We start from the raw sequence: 21,460 nt of genomic DNA, 5'->3' as shown, positions 1-21,460 counted from the left end.
ATACAATGAGAAATGCAGTGTTCAAACTGAAACAGTGTAGCTTCTTTTAGACTGTGGGGCTCTGAGTCTTTGCTGTAGAAGCAGTTATTGTTTTTGTAGCAGCAGATGTTTTTCTCTGGTCCACTTTAGCAACATGGCTGTTTACCCAGGTGGTCTCTGGATCTACACAGAACTCTTTCCCTGAAATCATATGAAACCTGAGGGGAAAAGGACAAAAACAAAATTTAGATCAAAGTGTTTCTTTAATGGAGTTTGAAGATGAAATAATGTCTAAGATGACACTCACACAATAGCATGTTTGCATTTGCTGGTCCAGGAGTAAGACTTCACTTGTCTCACAGGAATCTTCACTTTAGTGAACTCCATACAGCACTTTGAATTTGCTGCATCAAGTGCAATGGGAGCTGAAATATGAAGACAAAAAGGCCCATCACAAATCTATACCATGCTCATGCAAAAAATAAGACAAAAGTTCTTATTTTTTAAGACAAAAAACAAAAGTTTTAAGACAAAAGTTTAAAAGTCCTATCACAAGTCAATACCATGCCAATGCAAAAAATAAGACAAATGTATATATATATATATATATATATATATATATATATATATATATATATATATATAGATATATATATATATATATATATATATATATATATTATATGTAACATATATATATGTTAATTAAATTCAAAGAGTCCTCACCGCTTGAAGTCATCTGTAGAGAGCAGAAGATCACCAGGACCAGCAGGAACATCAGGCTTCTCATTCTTCAAGATGTTTCTTCACAATGACAGAAAGAATCTGTAGAGCTTGAAGATCTCAGATCTGATGTGTCCAGAATAACGTCTGAGCTCCTTCTTATATACAGAGTTAGAGACGAATTCCTCATAAAGACATTCAGGTAAATCCATTTCTGAGTATCAATATTGTAGTATACGAGTTGTTTTTAGTTCTTCCTTTTCGTCATCCTTTTTCTGTTTGTTGCTCATGTCTGAAAGTGGAAGGTACTTTTCTTTGATTCACTGAAACGTGCTTCAGAAAATCAACACACGTCCTTCTCTTTTCAGGTCTGCCGTGCTCAGCATTAAATTAAACTTGCCTTGATCTTTTGACATATTGAGGTCTTTGTACCATTAAAACATCCTGCAAGTTTTATAGTTTAAACCATCCTCCTCATTATAAACAAAGCATCTAAGATGACACTCACACAATGGCTCATCTGGGACAGTCGTTGTTGGTCCACTAGTAAGAATTCACCAGTCTGACAGGAATCTTCATATTGATGAACTCCATACAGCACTTTCTGGGAGCTGAAATCTGAAGACAAAAAGGCCCATCACAAATCTATACCATGCTCATGCAAAAAATAAGACAAAAGTTCTTAGAATTAGATCCTAAAATGCTCTATCTATACTTTTAAATCACCTATTGCAACAAATTAAACTAAACCTTCCACACTTAATTAAAATCAAAGAATCCTCACCGCTTGAAGTCATCTGCAGAGAGCAGAAGAGGAATTCTACATAAAGACCTTCATGTAAATCCATTTCTAAGTATCAATATAGTAGTATACGAGTTGTTTTTAGTTCTTCCTTTTCGTCATCCTTTTTCTGCTTTGTCGCTCATGTATGAAAGTGGAAGGTACTTTTCTTTCAGATTCACTGAAACGTGCTTCAGAAAACCAACACACAGCTTCTTCTTTTCAGTTCTTCCGTGCTCAGCATTAAAGTGGTCATGAGAAATTAAATTTGCCTTGATCTTTTGACATATTGAGGTCTTTGTACCATTAAAACATCCTGCAAGTTTCATAGTTTAAACCATCCTCCTCATTATAAACAAAGCATTTATTTAATCAAGCTCCAAAAGCAGCTCATTTTGTGATGTCACATGGGCAAATACATTAGCAGAGCAAGACACAATAGGCCCCACCCACTGGTGTTCAGTCACATGACGTCTGACATTCGCCTACACTGATGTCGTCTCGTCAAAAGCAAATAGAAGATTAGAATCACTGTGTCTCTCTACACTGGATACAGTATGGATAGTTCGCAAATAAAATATTGTTGAGAGATGAAACAGCCAACTGTATTAGATCTGACAGCAGCTGCATTAAATGATTTCATAATGCTTTGTCTGTAAATTATGTTTTTTCTGCAAATATATGTTTTATGCAAAAAAAAACCTTTAATAACATTATAAGTGAACCTCAGATCATGTTAAAGATCATATTAAAACAATTTGTTAAACTTTACTCTGTTATAAACATTATTTATATAATTTTTTACCTCTAATACACCACTATGTCCAACTTCGTTCAGCTTCCGGTTAGTGAGGTCTGATCGCGCTCTGACAACGGAGTTATGTCTCGCGCTCATTGAAGTATATGGGCGAGACATCACTTCCGTCACCAGAACGCGTTTTTTGACCTCACTAACAGGAAGCTGAACGGAGTTGGACATAGTGGTGTATTAGAGGTAAAAAATTATATAAATAATGTTCGGTTTCTCGCACAAACCGATCGTTTCGTGTCTTAGGACATTAATGTGCCATCACGAGCCGCAGGGTTTAATTTAGATTTGTCTAAGCAAGTTTTATTTACTGTTATAGTTGAAGTTCCCATCTACTGCTATTATTTGACTGAAAGACGGCAGCGGTTGCAGTTAAAAATCATAATTTGCGTTCGACTGAAGAAAAAAAGTCACCTACATCTTGGATGCACTGGGGGTAAGCAAATAAACATCAAATTTTCATTTTTGGGTGAACTATCCCTTTAACTTTAACTGACTTTCGGGAAAACAGCCAGGGAAGCCAGGACAACATATTACAGCCTCCGGTAACACCAGAGCAACAGCCCCTCTCACCGGACATGTTATCCCTCTCTCCAGCATCCCCTCCCCTCTTCTGTGCTTCTCAGGGGACTGGTGTACGCTGGAACCAAACTCTCCCACTCTTTTGCTGCGAGCCCCCAGATATCAACAAAAAAGCGTCAAGCCCCGAAACCACCAAAGCCTGTGGGCCCAGCTCGACCTCCCCCTCCTCCTGCGAGAGCTCTTCGGCCCCTGCCACAACACGAGCGCCCTCACCCTCCTTCATCTGTTCTAGGTGAATCAAAAACAACCGATAACAGCTCTCAGTGATGTGTGTCGGGTCCCGGCTATGATAACAGTGACTTTATCAAATTTTTACAGAACAAGCGGGAACCCAGTGTGCCTGCAGCTTTCTCTATTTCTGTTTTATTACGTTATAGAAAGCCTAAGGCCTTTTCAAATCATTTGGCAAACCCATTTAATCTGCTACCTATTACACGTCAAACTATGATTACTGTAGAGACCGAAAGTAAGACTGTTAAGTTAGCACTTCTAAACATACGCTCACTTAAATATAAATCACTTCTAGTCAATGACTTAATAACCACAAACAACCTAGATTTTATGCTTCTAAATGAAACATGGCTTGAAGACAGTTGCAGTTCAACAATCCTGAATGAAACAACCCCTCCTAACTTTACTTTTATGAGTGTCTGCAGAGCTGTTAGGAGAGGTGGAGGTGTAGCTGCTCTATTTAAAGATGTCTATCAATGCAAGCAAGTGTCATTTGGTGATTACTTGTCTTTCGAATACTTGGGTATTGTGTTAAAAGGTGCTCCTCGCATTCTACTTATAGTTATCTACAGGCCTCCAAAATACTCTCCAGCCTTTGTGGAGGACTTTACAGAACTGTTATCAGCAATTTCCTCAGAGTTTGACTGTTTTGCTATTACTGGGGACTTTAACATCCACATAGAAAATGCAGAATCCATTATGGCAAAAGAAATCATAACTGTTTTGAATACTTTTGATCTGACTCAGCATAGACATGGACCCACACACAATCGTGGACACACTCTAGATTTAATTATCAGTAAGGGTCTAAACATTTCATCCATTGTTATTAAGGATGTAGCGCTATCTGATCATTTCTGTATTTTCTTTGAAATATTGATCTGTCCGACTGTTGAAGCTAGATCTGTCTCGGTCAAAAAGCGATGCTTAAATGAGAACACTAGTGCACTGTTTATGAAGGCTATATCTTTAACACCAAGCATATCTGCAGACTCTGTTGATTTTCTCCTTGATTCTTTTAACTCAAAAGTACAGAACGTTATTGATAACATTGATCCTGTGAAAGTCAGGAAGAAAAGTGGCAGACAAAAAGCACCGTGGAGAAACTCAACAGCAGAGCAAAATATGAAAAGACAATGCAGAAAAGCTGAGCGCATGTGGCGAAAGACAAAACTTGAAATCCATTATAACATCTATAAAGATATTCTTCATGCTTTCAATGTGGAATTAGACAAAGCTAGACAGACCTTCTTCTCAAATATTATAAACAGAAACTTAAACAACACCCGCACTCTTTTTGCTACAGTAGAGAGACTAACAAACCCCCCAAGTCAGATTCCCAGTGAAATGCTCTCAGACAGCAAATGTAGTGAGTTTGCTTCCTTCTTCTCTGAGAAAATTAATAATATCAGAAAGGCGATCAGCACATCCTTGAGCTGCACTGGGGTAAAACAGATCAGATCACAACCTCAGAAAGTAGCTATTATGTCTGATTTCGAAGCAATTGATGGTAAAATTTTGGAAGAAACAGTACAGCACCTTAAAACATCAACCTTCGCCCTTGACACACTTCCCACATCTTTTTTCAAAAGAGTGTTAAACTGTTTGGAAGCAGATCTCCTAGAAGTGGTAAATGCCTCACTTCTCTCTGGGACTTTTCCAAAATCCCTGAAAACGTCTCGGGTTACGAGTGTAACCCTTGTTCCCTGAGTAAGGGAACGAGACGCTACGTCGGATGACGTGATGGGAACCCTCTGTATTTTGTGTTCGTGAAGCACCTCTGTATCCAACCAATGAAAAGACGTGACGTCAGAGACGGGTGACGTCACGGATCAGGAAGCTATAAAGCACACCTGAACACAAAGCACGCCAGCTTCTGTAAAATGTCTGAAGCAAGCGCACCAGGTATGCAGGAGATACGGCCATGTGACGTAGCGTCTCGTTCCCTTACTCAGGGAACAAGGGTTACACTCGTAACCCGAGACGTTCCCTTTTGTGGGAACTATCGACGCTACGTCGGATGACGTGATGGGAACGCAATCCCAACTACGCCGTCTCTCCGAGTGCCTGGCTGCTATCTTGTAGCACCCTGGCCCCCAGAGTGATGTTAAGGTGAAGATTGTAAAATCTGATAAAGGTGTGCTGGGATGACCATCCAGCCGCACCACAAATGTCGTCCATAGAGCTCTGAACGCGGCCATACCTCTCGTGGAGTGAGCCCGCACCATCAAAGGACACGGGCGCCCCACCGTCTCATACGCAAGTGAGATGGCCTCGACCACCCACTTGCTCATCCGCTGTTTAGATGCTGGGCCCCCCTTCTTAGGGGACCCATAACATACAAACAATTGTTCTGTTTTTCTCCACAGGGCAGCTCTGTGAACATACGCATCTAATGCTCTTACAGGGCAAAGCAGATTCTTCCTTTCCTGATCCAAGTTTGCGAAAGGAGGCAGGCAGAAAGCCTCAAGTACAATGGGGCCTGGGACCCTCGTCGGACCTTTGGAACATAGCCCGGCCTGGTATGCAGAAAGGCTTTCACCATACCAGGTGCAAACTCAAGACAAGATGGAGCGACTGACAGCGCTTGTAAATCACCAATTCTCTTCAAAGAAGAGACGGCCAAGAGACAGTTTTAAGTGTCAAGAACTTGTCTGACACCTCCTCTATTGGCTAGAAGGGAGCCTCAGCCAGCCCTTGGAGCACAATAGTGAGGTCCCAGGTCGGGGTCTTTGTGCCAACCACAGGTCTCAACCTGAGTGCACCACGGAGGAAGCGTACTACTAGGGGGTCTCGACCCAGCGAGGAGCCCCCTACAGGGATATAATGAGCCGAAATAGCGGCCACATAAACTTTCAGCGTGGAAGGGGTTAAACCTTCCGAGAACTTTTCCTGAAGGAACTGAAGCACGTCAAAGACAGAAGAATGGACCTGGTCCAAATTATGCTGTTCACAACACACAGAGAACAATTTCCATTTATATAAGTACAACTTCCTCGTGGAGGGAGCTCTGGAGTGAAGGATGGTCTCCACAACCTCGGTTGAGAGACCAGTTCCTATGAGCCTTGCCCCCTCAGGGGCCAGGCCCACAGTTTCCACATTTCTGGGCGGGGATGGAGAATCATGCCGCCCGCTTGAGACAGGAGATCCTGCCTGAGAGGAAGCTCTAAGGGAGAGCCGTGAAGTAGAGACATTATGTCCGAAAACCATATTGTGGTCGGCCAGTAAGGGGCCACCAATATTAGGTCGACCTTCTCCTGGCGAACCTTCTCCAGAACTCCCGGGAGCATTGAGACTGGGGGGAACGCATACAGATGTAGCCTCAGCCACGTCTGTAGCATGGCATCCAGCCCTAGAGGTGCTGGGTGCTGAAGTGAGTACCACAGAGGGCACTGAGCTGACTCCTCTGTGGCAAATAGATCGACTTGAGCTCGACCGAAAGTTTTCCATATCAACTCCACCACCTCGGTGTGGAGTTTCCATTCCCCCGGTCTCGCGCCCTGCCTCGACAGGGCGTCCGCTCCCACATTCAACCGCCCGGGGATGTAAGCTGCTCTCAGCGAGAGGAGCTTTCCCCGGGACCAGAGGAGGATGCGACTGGCCAGCTTGAATAACAGGCGAGACCGCAAGCCCCCCTGATGGTTGATGTATGAGACCACCGCAGTGTTGTCTGTGCGGACCAACACATGGTGATCTCTCAGGTCTGGGAGGAAGTGTTTTAATGCAAGAAACACCGCCATCATCTCCAGCCGATGTATGTGCCAGGAGCGCTGATGGTCCTCCCAGAAACCCTGAGCCAAGCGACCACTCATGATCGCCCCCAGCCCGTGAGGGAAGCATCTGTCGTAAGCATTACACGACGACCAGAAGTCCCCAGCACGGGTCCCTGGGATAGGAACCAAGGCTTCTTCCACATGACCAGAGCACGAAGGCATCAGCGCGTGACTTTGATCATGCGAAAAAGGATTTCCCCTCGAGGAAAACCCCTTGGTCCTGAGCCTCCACTGTAGGGGTCTCATGTGCAGAAGGCCAAAAGTAATAACGTTGGACGCAGCTGCCATCAGACCCACCAGTCTCTGAAACTGTTTTACAGTGAGTGACTGGCCTAACTTCACCCCTTTCACAGCCCCGAGAATGGAACTCACACGAGCAGGGGACAACTGCGCCTGCATCGTGGTGGAATCCCAAATTACACCTAAGTAGTTTGCAACCTGACTCGGGACCAGCACACTCTTTTTGGCGTTGAGCCTCAGCCCAAGCCTCTTCATGTGCGACAGAACAACATCTCGATTTTGAACTGCCAATTTTTCTGTTTGAGCTAATATCAACCAATCGGCGATATAGTTCAGCACGCAGATGCCCTGGAGTCTCAGCGGAGCCAGCGCTGCATCCACGCACTTCGTGAACGTGCGGGGTGAGAGGGATAGGCCGAACGGAAGAACCCTGTATTGGTAAGCTTCGCCCCCGAAAGCAAACCTGAGGAACTTCCTGTGTGAAGGATGGATGGATACATGAAAGTATGCGTCTTTCAGATCTATCGCTACAAACCAGTCCTCGGACCTGATCTGAGGGATGATCTGTCTGAGTGTAAGCATTTTGAACTTCAGCTTCTTTACGGATCGATTTAGCACACGTAAATCTATGATCGGACGCAACCCTCCATCCTTCTTCGGAACAATGAAGTAGCGGCTGTAAAAGCCCGACATTTTGCTGGGAGGGGAAACCCTTTCTATAGCCCCTTTTTGCAAAAGCGTCGTTACTTCTTGCTCCATCACCAGAGACTGCTCTGGGGTTACCACCGTAGGAAGCACCCCATTGAACTTGGGCGGTCGTGAACCGAACTGAATTCTGTAGCCCTGTTCTATCATGAGCAGCACCCACTTCAAAACATTCGGGAGATTTTTCCACTCTTCTAAATATTCTACTAAGGGAACCAGTCTCTCGAGACTGGTCTCTGGTGTTTTTTGAGCACTTGGCTCGTCTATCTGACGCGGCGCACCGGCAGACAGACGAATCACGTGCTGGCCGACCCTCCTCGGAGGATCGGTGGAAACTGCTGTGCCCTGACTCACGCTTGGTGGCAGGGTTGACAGAACGGTCCCCTGAGGGCACCGAGGAGGACCCGATATCCGAATCCCCCCGGAGGGCTGCCCTCAGAGATCCTGCACTATAAATGTCAGGACCTCTTCTTTGAAGCCTTCCGAGAGATAATGACGGTCCTCAGATCCGTCCTACCTCCGGACTTTTAAATTCCTCAGAATTTAATGTATTCAATATTTCATTTAATCCTCAAATTAAATGCAGCCAGTTCTTATATAAATATATATTTTTTGAACAGACTGAATATATTTAGAATACAAAAAAGAATTATAGCTCGTAATAATTCGCAAGGTATTTTAGGGAAAGAGAGAAAGGGAACTCCCGTCTACTCAGATCCCTTAATATATACATACACATACACACACATGCATAATTACGGACATGTGATATATGCGCAGCCTCGGCAAACGCAAGACCCGAGCCGTATTTTCATTCTTGCAGACTTAATCTACGCGCTGCCTCGGCAACGCGAGATCCGAGCCATATATTCTTTAATGAAAACTCAGTCTACGCGCTGAGATCTGAGCTATATACTTTAATGAAAACTCAATCCACGCGCTGCCTCGGCAAGCGCGAGATTCGAGCTTTGCAATAGACTTTTATTCCCTCGAGAATAAAGCCAACAAGAGTGGAGCTACAAAACTCCCGCTAGTGCATACTTTTCTTCGGGACATTTTTATGAATGAACACTGTCACTGTCAGTTGTGAGCTGACGTGCACGCTCCACTCCCAGCAAACAACACATAAATCGTGTGTATCCCAACTCGCTTTGTAGTGTAGCACAGGGGGAAAATCAAACTGCTGTTCACGATTGATTTGTTATAAACGTGTGATTTTGAAACACGATATGTGTGAGTGACTGTGAGGTGGCGATCCTCAGATCGATATCACAATATCCACCTCCTCAGAGCTGGACATGTGAGTATCGGTGCCTCAACCCGGGGGAAGAAACCGCAGAGCGTGCTTCCACCTGGGAGACGGCGCTGAACCTGGCTGGTGAGGGCAGAGAAAAGGCGCGCCCGTCTGTAATCCCTCTGTCAGATCCATTTGTGAACCCCACGAACGGAGCCTCCGCCCTGCCTAAGCAGAAGCGGGACCCGATCCGCGGGGAACACTGGAGCAGTGTCCTGAGAGCGAGTTTTTACAGTGCACACAGACGCTCCCTCGAGAGCTGCCTGTGCTCACTCCCATTTCACTGCTGTTTCTCGCCATAATACGTGTCTTTTTTATATATAAATATATGGATTGGTGTGAGATACTCTTGTCCTCAGACGAAGAGATCTTGACTTGTTTATATGTAATAAGACAAACAACACCAAATAAGACACACAAGATACAGAGAGCGCTTGCTGAAGACAACAGAAGCTGGCGTGCTTTGTGTTCAGGTGTGCTTTATAGCTTCCTGATCCGTGACGTCACCCGTCTCTGACGTCACGTCTTTTCATTGGTTGGATACAGAGGTGCTTCACGAACACAAAATACAGAGGGTTCCCATCACGTCATCCGACGTAGCGTCGATAGTTCCCACGAAAGGGAACTGCAGTTGTTAAGCCCCTCCTGAAAAAGAGCAATCTGGATAACACCATATTGAGCAACTACAGACCAATCTCAAATCTTCCTTTCATAGGCAAGATCACTGAAAAAGTTGTTTTCAATCAGCTGAACAAGTTCTTAAGCTTGAATGGATACTTTGATAGCTTTCAATCTGGTTTCCGACCGCATCACAGCACAGAGACAGCACTCATAAAGATAATAAATGATATTCGCCTAAACACAGATACAGGTGAATTATCAGTGCTGGTTCTACTCGACCTCAGTGCTGCGTTTGACACTGTTGATCACAACATTCTTCTTGACAGGCTGGAAAACTGGGTTGGGCTTTCTGAGATGGTCCTTAAATGGTTCAGGTCATACTTAGAAGGGAGAGGTTATTATGTGAGTATCGGTGACCATAAGTCTGAGTGGACATCCATGACATGCGGAGTCCCTCAAGGTTCAATACTTGCACCCCTCCTGTTCAACCTATATATGCTGCCACTGAGCCAAATAATGAGAAAGAACCAAATTGCATATCACAGCTATGCAGATGACACCCAGATTTACTTAGCCCTATCACCTAACGACTACAGCCCCATTGACTCCCTGTGTCAATGCATTGATCCAGTGTTGGGGTAGTTACTCAAAAAATGTAATTAGTTACTAGTTACTAGTTACTTCTGTAAATTGTAATGAGATTACTTTACTAGTTACTGCATTTGAAAAGTAACTTCACTACTTATTACTTTACTTTACTTTTTCTCAATTTACCATGTAGATACAGTACATGGACAAACATCATAGCCCTATCATTACTTAACCTTTCTGCATAGAGTTTATTGTATAAATATTGAACCAAGAACAATAACCCCATCTGCAGAAAGAAATATGCCTCACCGTAAACAACAGAAATAAAGAAGGCTATGGTGGGGTCATTTTAAAATGGTGTCAACACACAAGTTTCAAAACACAGGCTTTGAATCGCTAATTCAAAAGTGAAAGTATAATGCTCACGGCCGCACGGGCATTCATAACCGCACAGCACCAGTGGACACGCACGTACTGTTATGAACGCCCGTGAATGCATTTTAATGATGGGTTCATTAATGATGAGTTTATTATTATTATTATTATTAATAAAAAACCCAACAACAAAACAATACAATCAGTGACAAACTCGCTTAAATAGGCGCTCAGTCAAAGGTGAGGCGAAATGGGCAAAGTTAGGTGCGACTCTCGTTCAGCCCATTTTGAATTGAGCAGACGCGTTCAGTTCTGTAACTGAATGGTCACATGCAAAATAAAGAAATAAAATATTAAGTTTTGTTGCCAAATTTAGATTTTTTTATTTGAATATTATTTAGTCTATTTGTTTCATTTGTAATGATTTAATTATAATTTAATTAATTGCTAGTCATCAATTTGCAATTCCCTTGCGAACCTCCGTTTGGGAAACCCTGTTTTTTTTTTTTAGAACATTATTTACATTCATTCCTTGGCGACGCGTCATGCAGCCAGCGTTTATTTTGTTTTTCCTTTTTATTTAAAATATTCACAAACTTGTTAACTAGGCTATATCATGAATTATATGATATTTTCCGATTGTCATATATGTGGAAGTGAATGTGTTTTGTTTAAACACCTTTATAATGATCAGTTGATAAAACAGAGGATCTGTCGGATTTACATTACATAAATTCATAAATTTTTCTCGAAATAAACGGAAGTGGATGAACTGGGATAAGAGAGTAAACTTTGTTTACTATACAAATAAAATTGCCTTGCCTTGCCTTTAACTGTACTAAATCTGAAGATTTTATGATCAAATTTGAATTTTGCTATCACTAAATATTAGGTGTTAAACCTTGAGCCCTTTCTTACAAAGTAAACCCAAAGACCCTGATTAACTGGTTCAGGAGTGTTTGATTAAAGCTGCTAAATCCACCATTGTTAAACTCACAGTTAGCACTAAACTACTGTTTAGTTAACTTTAATAGAGAAGCAACAGTTAAACTGCTTCACAGAACTAAAATATGCCTGCGTAATGACAAGAAAAGGGAAGCATTTCTGATATTGACAGTAAAAAAAAAAAGGTGGGAGTTAAAAATTCACTTTAAAATGTTATTTTTACTCAGACAATACACATTTATCTTTCTAACTAAAACAGGAAAGGAGGAGAGTCTCTGGAAACGTCTAAAGATCCATCCAGAGAGCCACGGGATGCTTTTAAGAATTCACAAGACAACTTGTGTTCCTCAGAAACTTAATGTACATTTTCTTTCTTTCCTGATTTTTGTTTTAGGATACAATTACATAGCAAACAATTCATTGCAAATTGTAATCTTACAGTTGTAATCCTTGTAATCTTTTAGCAACAGTTGACATGAGTTTTAGTATATAATAAGGTTTTATTATCTTAAATTTTACATTTAATGATAACCCTTTAACATCTTTCTCACTGAAAGTCTATCAGACAGAAACCTCCACCACAAAATGGCAGCAAATCTCATTCTTCAAGATGTTTCTTCACAATGACAGAAAAAAATCTGTAGAGCTTGAAGATCTCAACAGTGTTGCCAGTATTTTACTGTAAAAAAGCCTGGCAAGGTCTAACAGTGTAGCCTTACATATCTGATGTGTTCTGAATAATGTCTGAGCACTTTATTAGGCCTATATACGAGATAAAAGTTTCTTTAAAAGACATTCTTGTAAATCCTTATGTGATAGGAAGGTCTGTAGATCTTGTTTTGTTGTTTTGTGTGGGATTTTTTTTCTGTTCCTTCACCTCTTCATGACCATATCTGAATTGTTACCTAAAACTCATGCTCTAAGAAAACAAAACCACTTCTTCTATTTATAGTGGCTTTTCTTAGTCTAATAGAGGAACTAGAATAATTCAGCCTGAAATAAAATACACATTTAAGTCAGTAAAGGTACAGCTAGTTACGGTAAGAAAAAAGGTGTGATCTACTTGTGAGCTTATACTACATTTACTATGAAATGTTATTTTCTGTCAAACTAAAATAATACTGAAACACGTTCACAGGGTCCAGAATACCATGTGTGTTCCTCAGTACTTGTACTTTCATTGCAAATTGGAATATCTTAAAATGAATTATCTAAATACTTCGGCAAACTTTATTGGCCTATATTTTTAAATATTTTATAGTTATAGCATAATGAAATCCTATCAGCCTGAAAGCTTTCATCAGTAGGTGGCAGTAGAGGACTGCAGAACAGTACCAGGAATGGACACTGAATATCAAAAGCTATTTTGTTCTGTACTTGTATTAATGATCAGCATTTTCATATGCATATTTATTAGTCATATTTAGACAATTACCATAAATCTCAATGAGATATTTAAAAAAAATCATAATTGTAACAGCGCTAAAAATTCACCACCAGATGTCAGCCGAGAGCTCCTCTTTTTTAGGTTCTGCCAGTATGAAGGAAACTTGTTTCTCTCACCCATCCTACTTCCCAAAACCATGCATATATTTCTCCAGACACTTTTATCTTATTTCCCTTTTGAAAAAAAGCTGGAATCCAATTCATTGTGAAGGCATTTTATTTGCACACAAACTGTAATATTGTCAGTTTAAAACTTTCAGTATTTCATGTCGGGTAACTGTTATAGTAATAGTTATAGTCACTGTTGGGGTAACGCATTACAAGTAACTTGAGTTACTTTAGCCCAGGAGACAATGGGCCTACAGATCCAGTTCTGGCTGCATCTATAATTCAGATTTGTAATCCCCGTATCCGCTTACATATATTTATATATAATCTATTTTTAATCTCTATAATAAAAATGTATCATTCAGATTTTGATCTCCATATCCATTTACATATATTATATATATATATCTTCCAAGGGGTTTTTTCCCTCCTAGGACTTTTTTTCCCAGTGCTAGCACGCTGGGTTTTTCTCCTAGGGGGTTTTTCCACCCCTGGGAGTCAGCCGACATTGGCTTAATGTAGCACCATCTTGTATATGTTACATATTACCATGCTTGTTTGTACAGCTTATTTTTAACCACTTCCCTTTTTTCTGTGCTTCTAATATGTAAAGCTGCTTTGAAACAATTACCAATTGTAAAAGCGCTATATAAATAAATTTGACTTGACTTGACTTGACGTAATCAGATTACTTTTTCAAGTAACTAGTAAAGTAACGCATTACTTTTTCAATTTACAACAAAATATCTAAGTTACTTTTTCAAATAAGTAACGCAAGTTCCTTTTTCACATTTATTGACTGACAGATCTCCTGTCCCCATGTTGAGAGAAATAAAGTGCAGAAGGTGTTGTGTGCGCTGTGTGAACATGATGGTTATTGTAGTTTTAGACTAAATGTGAACATGCATTTACTTATCTCACTTGCATGAAAACATTCAGTATTCCTCAAAATGAATAAAAACAGTGAAATGCAATCTCAGAATTTTTGCAAACCTGTAATAATTAACTATATTAAATTACACAAATATACTTTATGTATTAAATCTCAATTATTAACCAATGTCTTTGCTGCTGATCTTCAATATACCTAATTCAACCATACTAATAAGCAAAAAATACTTTAGATTAGAAAGGTTTGTTTGAGCTGCGCCCTCTACTGTACAGGTGTAAATATGCTTTTCCTATAGCCTATAGGCTTATTCATTTCACTTTTGGTGTGAAAGGGCCTTTTTGCCAAAAATATAACTTTTTTGTTGTTATTAAAAACAAACAAGCCCAGCCCCAGTGAGAAAAAGTAACGCAAAAGTAATGTAACGCATTACTTTTCAGAAAAAGTAACGAAGTAACGCAATTAGTTACTTTTTTAGGGAGTAACGCAATATTGTAATGCATTACTTTTAAAAGTAACTTTCCCCATCACTGGTTATAGTTTGATACATTTTGTTGAAAAAAGAGCTGATAACATGCATTAAAAATGTAATTTATTAAAGTCGCAAGCCACATTGTAACCAATCACATCAATGTGCTGGCGAGCTTTAGCTCACATATCTCACATCAGCTGCATAAATTAAACAACTGTTGTCGCATTCTACATGTTGCCACTTCTTCTTGAGTCTCTCCATCATTGTCTGACTTGAGTTTGAACATAAAAGGCTAAACAGTTTCTGACATTTTCAGTGAGTCTTCGTGAGGTAATCGGCGCTGCTAACACTTACTTAACACGAGCTCTTGAAACCCCGCCCTCTTCTTGAGAGCAGTAGCTCATTTGAATTTAAAGGGACACACAAAACATCTGTGGGGTATTTTGAGTTAAAATGTAACATATACACTTTGGGGACATCAGAGACTTATTTTACGTCTTGCAAAAGTGGCATTACATCACCCCTTTAAATTTAAATGAAACGTTTATTTTCAAAATGTGTGCAACAGAGGATAAAAACAACACTCCAGGACGTAAAAATCATAATTTATATTTTAATAAAACAACTAAATCCAATCACATAAATTATTCTGTAAATAAACTAGTTTTATATATACTTCAGCACAATATACAATATGCACAGTTGAACAGTGTAGCTTCTTTTAGACTTTTGTTCTCTGGTCCACTTTAGCAACATGTCCGCTCAACCAGGTGGTCTCTGGATCTACACAGATCTTTCTCCCTGAAATCATCTGAAACCTGAGGGGATAATGACAAAAACAAGATTTAGATCAAAGTGTTTCTTTAATGGAGTGTCTCATTCAGATTGACATTGCTGTATTAAAATAAAATAATATCTAAGATGACACTCACACAACGGCTTGTCTGGGACAGTTGCTGCTGGTCCAGTAGTAAGACTTCACCTGTTTCACAGGAATCTTCACATCAGTGAACTCCATACAGCAGTCTGACACATCAGCTGCAAGTGGAGCTGAAATATGGAAACAAATAGGCATATAAATATATACCATGCTCATGCAAAGAAATTTTTCAATCACCTTTGTTACTTACTTATTACCTAGTTGCTATATCTATACTTTTAAATCGCCTAATGCAACAAATGAAACTAAACCTGACATTAATCATCTGAAAACAATTTATTTTATGTTAATTCAATTCAAAGAGTCCTCACCGGTTGAAGTCATCTGTAGAGAGCAGAAGATCACCAGGAACAGCAGGAACAGCAGGCTTCTCATTCTTCAAGATGTTTCTTCACAATGACAGAAAGAATCTGTAGAGCTTGAAGATCTCAGATCTGATGTGTCCAGAATAACGTCTGAGCTCCTTCTTATATACAGAGTTGGAGAGGAATTCCTCATAAAGACATTCAGGTAAATCCATTTCTGAGTATCAATATTGTAGTATACGAGTTGTTTTTAGTTCTTCCTTTTCCTCATCCTTTTTCTGCTTTGTCGCTCATGTATGAAAGTGGAAGGTACTTTTCTTTAAGATTCACTGAAACGTGCTTCAGAAAATCAACACAAGACTTCCTCTTTTCAGTTCTGCCGTGCTCAGCATTAAAGTGGTCATGACATGAGAAATTAAATTTGCCTTGATCTTTTGACATATTGAGGTCTTTGTACCATTAAAACATCCTGTAAGTTTTATAGTTTAAACCATCCTCCTCATTATAAACAAAGCATTTACTTAATCAAGCTCCTTATATTTGCATATGCATTCCTCCAGAGCAAGACACTGATGACTAGTTATACATCATCACACAATAAGCCCCGCCCACTGGTGTTCAGTCAGAAAGCGGCTGACAATCATCTACACTGGATGTGAGCATTGCGTCAAATGCAAATAGAACCCATAATAATCACTGACGCTGTTCACGAAGAAAACTTTTTTTGAGAGATGAAGCAGCCAACTATTTGATCTGACAGCAGCTGCATCAAATGATTTCATAAGGCTTTGTCTGTAAATTAAGATTTTTTCCACAAATATATATGTTTTGTGCAAAAACAACTTTAATAATATTGTAAATGAACCTCAGATCATATTAAAGATCATATTAAAACAATCCATGTCATCATTACCCCTTTCACTGTACTAAATCTGAAGATTTTATGATCAAATTTGAATTTTGCTATCACTAAATATTAGGTGTTAAACCTTGAGCCCTTTCTTACAAAGTAAACCCAAAGACCCTGATTTACTGGTTCAGGAGAGTTTGATTAAAACTGCTAAATCCACTATTGTTAAACTTACAGTTAGTTTAGTTAACTTTAATAGAGAAGCAACAGTTAAACTGCTTCACAGAAATAAAATATGCCTGCGTAATGACAAAAAAAGGGAAGTTTTTTTTTTTTTTTTGTATTCACAGCAAGAAAAAAAGGTGTGATTTACTTGAGAGTTAAAAGTCACTTTAAAATGTTCTATTTATTCAGGCAATACATATTTTTCTTTTCCAAATAAAAGAAGAAAGGAGGAGAGTCTCTGGAAATTTCTGAAGATCCATCCAGAGATCCACGGGATGTGTCCTCTATGGTATGCAATATGGTATCAATGAGGAAAAAAATATTTGTGTTGTTTTTCCTGTTTAAAATTGGACACTTTAACAATATTAATAAACATTTTCATCAATTTTTTTATTCATTTATTTTTTATTCATTTATTTAGATTTATTTATTGAAAACATGAATTTCTTTAAAGGAACACTCCACTTTTTTTTGAAAATAGGCTCATTTTCCAACTCCCGTAAAGTTAAACAGTTGAGTTCCCTTTCGTACTCTCCCTTTTTCCCTGCTACTGAAGCCTTTTCAATAACGCAGTGTAATTGCATCGTCATTGGTTCACTCATAGACAAGTTGTTGAACCAATGACGGCGCGGCATAGCTGTGCGACCTATGGCGACAGAGCGCGCAAACTTTCCTGCTGAAAGGGGTGGGGTAAAGGGCTATATAAGCGATCGTTTCGCCATAGGCCATTAGTCCTTTTTCCTTCAGCGACGACTCTACTTCTCTTCGCTGATCCTCACTGAAGCCTGCTCACCGAGAAAGAAGCTCACTGCCTAACAAGACGCTCTGTCGCCGTCGAAGAGGCCCCGCAGGGGACCCTGCTGACTCGCCGGACCCAGCCAGCGCCTCCCGCTCCTGCTACCGGCTGCTCCTCAGCGTGTCTCCTGCCGCCATCCGGGACGTCATATAGAGTGTCTTCCTGCGGTTATAACAGCCGCTCTTGAGCACTTTCCAGCGGTTTTCACCGCTTTGAGCCCGGCCCTCGCTGTTAAGAGCCTCCCAATCGCCGTTTTCACGGCGCCTGGCATTTCTAAATGCCACACCACTCCTGTGGTACGTGCAGAGCCCCTCTGCACTAAGAAGACGGACACAGCGAGTGCGTTGGATGCCTAGGCAAGTCCCACGCGGAGGACGCGCTCACCGGCGGCTCATGCCCGCACTGCGAGTGCATGAGTCTGGCATCTCTGTGCTCCCGAGCCGCCTTCTTCAAGGAAAACGACCCCGCCGTTCGCGCCCTCCCGTCCCCCTCTCCTCACGAGCCGGCGAGGAAGAGACTGCGGGGCAGAACAGTTCAGTGCATGGAGATGAGCAAGCCCACATCGGCCCAGTGCCCGCAGTCCTCACCACCATAGATTGCTCAGAAGAGAAGGGCTACGAGCATCTGCCGCCCCTGGATGAAGCAGTGGCCGCTCACCTCGGTCCTCTCGTGGATGTGGGATGGAAGACTAAAAGAGCCCTCCCGTCCAAACCCTGCAGGACCACCTCTGCCCTAGCAGGAAGAGCTAACGCCTCTGCAGGCCAAGCCACTTCAGCTCTTCAGCCATCTTCCAGGTGTTCAAGGCCAAACTTCTCCGCTCCCTGGATGAGTCTGGCATCGATGCGCCTGCCTTCAGAGACCTCCACAGCGTCACTGATTTAGCCCTGCGGGCCACGAAGGCCACGGCCCAGGCCATTGGCAGATCAATGGCCAGTTTGGTAGTGCTGGAACGTCACCTCTGGGTCAACCTGACGGAAATCAAAGACCAGGATAAGACGGCCTACCTGGATGCCCCCGTGTCCCCGTCAGGGCTCTTTGGACCAGCGGTGGAGGGATTCACGGAGTGTTTCACGGCTGCACAGAAGTCTTCTCAGGCGATGAGACACTTTCTGCTGAAATGCTCAAGCTCTGCGTCTGCTTCCAGTCGCTCCAGTTTGCCAGAAGACCTCCGCGTTTTGGCGGGGTTATTCAGACTTTGGTAGAAGCGGACGACGCGCATGTCCTCCGAACCGAGGTTTTAACTCTGTTGACAAAAGGGGCTATAGAAATAGAGAGCGAGTCGGGCTTCTACAGCCGCTACTTCTTGGTGCCAAAGAAAGACGGCGGTCTCAGGCCCATTCTGGACCTCAGGTTATTGAATCTTTCCCTCATGAAGCGAAAGTTCAAAGTACTGACGCTGAAGCAGATCCTTGCGCAGATTTGCCACGAAGACTGGTTCTGCTCGCTGGATCTGAAGGACGCTTACTTTCACATCCAGATAGGCCCCATCACAGGCGATTCTTGAGATTCACGTTCAAGGGTGTGACCTTTACGAAGTGCATGAACGCGGCTCTTTCCCCTCTGAGACAGATGGGAATACGCGTTTTGAACTACCTTGACGACTGGCTCATCCTGGCCAGCTCGCGTACAGAACTGGAACACCACAGATCTGTGCTCCTCAGCCACTTACAGTGCCTAGGTCTCAGGGAGCATCCCACTCAACGTATTTCGTTCCTGGGTGCAGTCTTCGACTCTGTCCGTATGACGGCAGTAGTCTCGCCAGAACGCACTCTGGCCATTCAGCAGCTCGCGGCTTCCATCAGGAACAAAGCCTACCTCCCTCTGAAGCTGTTCCAGAGGTTGCTAGGGCTCATGGCTTCCGCCTCCCCAGTCCTCCAGCTTGGCCTGCTTCGCATGCGGCCTCTGCAGTACTGGTTGAAAGTTCGGGTCCCTCCACACGCTTGGCGTCACGGACGCCTGCGCCTCAAGGTCAATCAGGCCTGTCTAGCAGCCCTGAAACCCTGGATGAACCCTACTTGGTTCACTCTTGGAGTACCCCTACAGGCGGTGTCACAAAGAATGGTACTTTCGACAGACGCGTCCAACTTGGGTTGGGGCGCACTGTGCGAGGGCAGTCCGGTCTTCGGCTCGTGGACTCACAAGGAAAGCCACCTTCACATCAACTGCCTCGAGATGCTGGCAGTGACACGAGCCCTCCATGCTTTCCAGGCTTATTTGACGGATCGCCACGTCCTAGTCCAGTCGGACAGTATGACAGTGGTCTCCTACATAAACCGACAAGGGGGTCTTTCGTCCAGCCGCTTATGCGCTCTGACGAAGCGCCTTCTGGAATGGGCATCCCCAAGGGTTCGGTCGCTCAAAGCGACTCGTATACCTGGGAAGAACAATCTGGGAGCAGATATGCTGTCTCGGAACAACGTCCCCTCGGACGGGTGGATGCTCCACCCCCAGACGGTTCTCACTATATGGGAGTTCTTCAGGAAAACAGAGGTGGACCTCTTCGCCTCAGAAGACAACTCTCATTGCCCAACTTATTATTCGAAGGAGGACGATGCATTGGCCCACACTTGGCCTAATACCCTTCTTTATGCCTTTCCCCCGATCGTCCTGATCCCTCAGGTCATCGGGCGAATCAGGGAAGACAAGCACAGAGTTCTGTTAGTGGCCCCACTCTGGAGGAGCCAGATTTGGACCTCAGAGCTGTTCAGGCTTTCCTCAGCAGCTCCATGGCCGATCCCACTGAGACGAGACCTTCTCTCTCAGGTGAACAGAACAATCTGGCACCCGCAGCCGGAGCTTTGGGCTCTACATCTGTGGATCTTCGACGGGAGCCGACTGACCTCCCGAGGAATGTGCTTTCCCAGGCAAAAGCCACGAGACGCCTCTACGCCCAGAAGTGGTCGGTCTTTGTTAGCTGGTGTTCCACACGCAACATAGACCCAGAGGAGTGCGATGTATCTTCTATACTAACCTTCCTCCAGGAGCGTTTGGAATTGGGGCCGGCCCCCTCCATGCTCAAGGTTTACATAGCAGCAGTTGCAGCGTTTCACTCGCCCATTGCTGGACAATCAGTAGGGTGGAACAATCTGGTTATAAAGTTTTTTCTCACCGTTCCCCCCTGAGACCTTTCCTTGGTCCTCAGGCCCTTAACGCTCAAAACCGCCCTGCTACTGGCATTGGCGTCGGTTAAGCGTGTTGGCGATTTACAGGCACTCTCCGTGAGCCCTGCATGCCTTGAATTCGGGCCAAATGACTCTATGGTCGTTCTGAAACCGAGGGTTGGCTACGTCCCCAAGGTGCTCTCAACGCCATTCAGATCACAAGTTATTTCACTCTCTGCGCTCCCCCGTTCATCGGATGAGCTAGAGCTGGAATCATTATGCCCCGTCAGGGCTTTACGCGTCTACGTCGAGCGATCACAGTCTGATCAGCTATTTGTCTGTTTTGGTGGCCGCACCAAAGGGTCTCTGATCTCAAAACAGCGTCTTTCACGATGGATTGTCGACGCTATAGCTCTCTCTTACTCCTCTATGGGCGCAACTTGCCCCATCGGAGTTAGAGCCCATTCCACTAGAGGCATGGCTTTGTCCCGGGCCTGGTCCAGTGGAGTCTCAATCAAAGACATCTGTGAGGCGGCCGACTGGTCTTCGCCGTCCACTTTTGTCAGGTTCTACCAGTTGGACGTTCCGACCTTACAAGCTCGGGTCCTTTGAGTGTAAATTCGCGGCCCTTAAGTGTTCCGCTTTTTGCACAACCTAGGAGTTCTCTCCTTTTCTAGTGT

The 21,460-nt window shown here is 42.9% G+C and overlaps 1 protein-coding gene across 1 annotated transcript; it reads right to left on the bottom strand.

Annotated features, from left to right (window-relative positions):
• Positions 1 to 46: 46 nt before the first annotated feature.
• Positions 47 to 15,955, bottom strand: LOC137015620 (uncharacterized). The gene is made up of 9 exons (XM_067380669.1): positions 15,815 to 15,955; positions 15,496 to 15,613; positions 15,291 to 15,381; positions 5,981 to 6,050; positions 2,931 to 3,101; positions 1,487 to 1,499; positions 706 to 770; positions 287 to 404; positions 47 to 197 (listed from the first exon to the last, which is right to left on the bottom strand). Exons 1-9 carry the CDS (start codon positions 15,876 to 15,878, stop codon positions 47 to 49), a joined length of 861 nt encoding a protein of 286 aa, XP_067236770.1. The 5' UTR covers positions 15,879 to 15,955.
• Positions 15,956 to 21,460: the final 5,505 nt, after the last annotated feature.

This window comes from Chanodichthys erythropterus, chromosome 24, assembly GCF_024489055.1.
Source record: "Chanodichthys erythropterus isolate Z2021 chromosome 24, ASM2448905v1, whole genome shotgun sequence".
Taxonomy (NCBI): Eukaryota; Metazoa; Chordata; class Actinopteri; order Cypriniformes; family Xenocyprididae; genus Chanodichthys; species Chanodichthys erythropterus.
The sequence above is the reverse complement of the archived record's forward strand: the minus strand, read 5'-3'. Positions and strand labels throughout refer to the sequence as shown.

Excerpts from the sequence above, each read along its gene's own strand:
- LOC137015620 (XM_067380669.1), bottom strand. The coding sequence starts at position 15,878 with ATGAGAAGCCTGCTGTTCCTGCTGTTCCTGGTGATCTTCTGCTCTCTA. Across the intron at positions 15,382-15,495 it reads TGTCCCAGACAAGCCGTTGT|GTTTCAGATGATTTCAGGGA; the intron begins GTGAGTGTCATC and ends TTATCCCCTCAG. Across the intron at positions 198-286 it reads AAATGCAAACATGCTATTGT|GTTTCATATGATTTCAGGGA; the intron begins GTGAGTGTCATC and ends TTTTCCCCTCAG.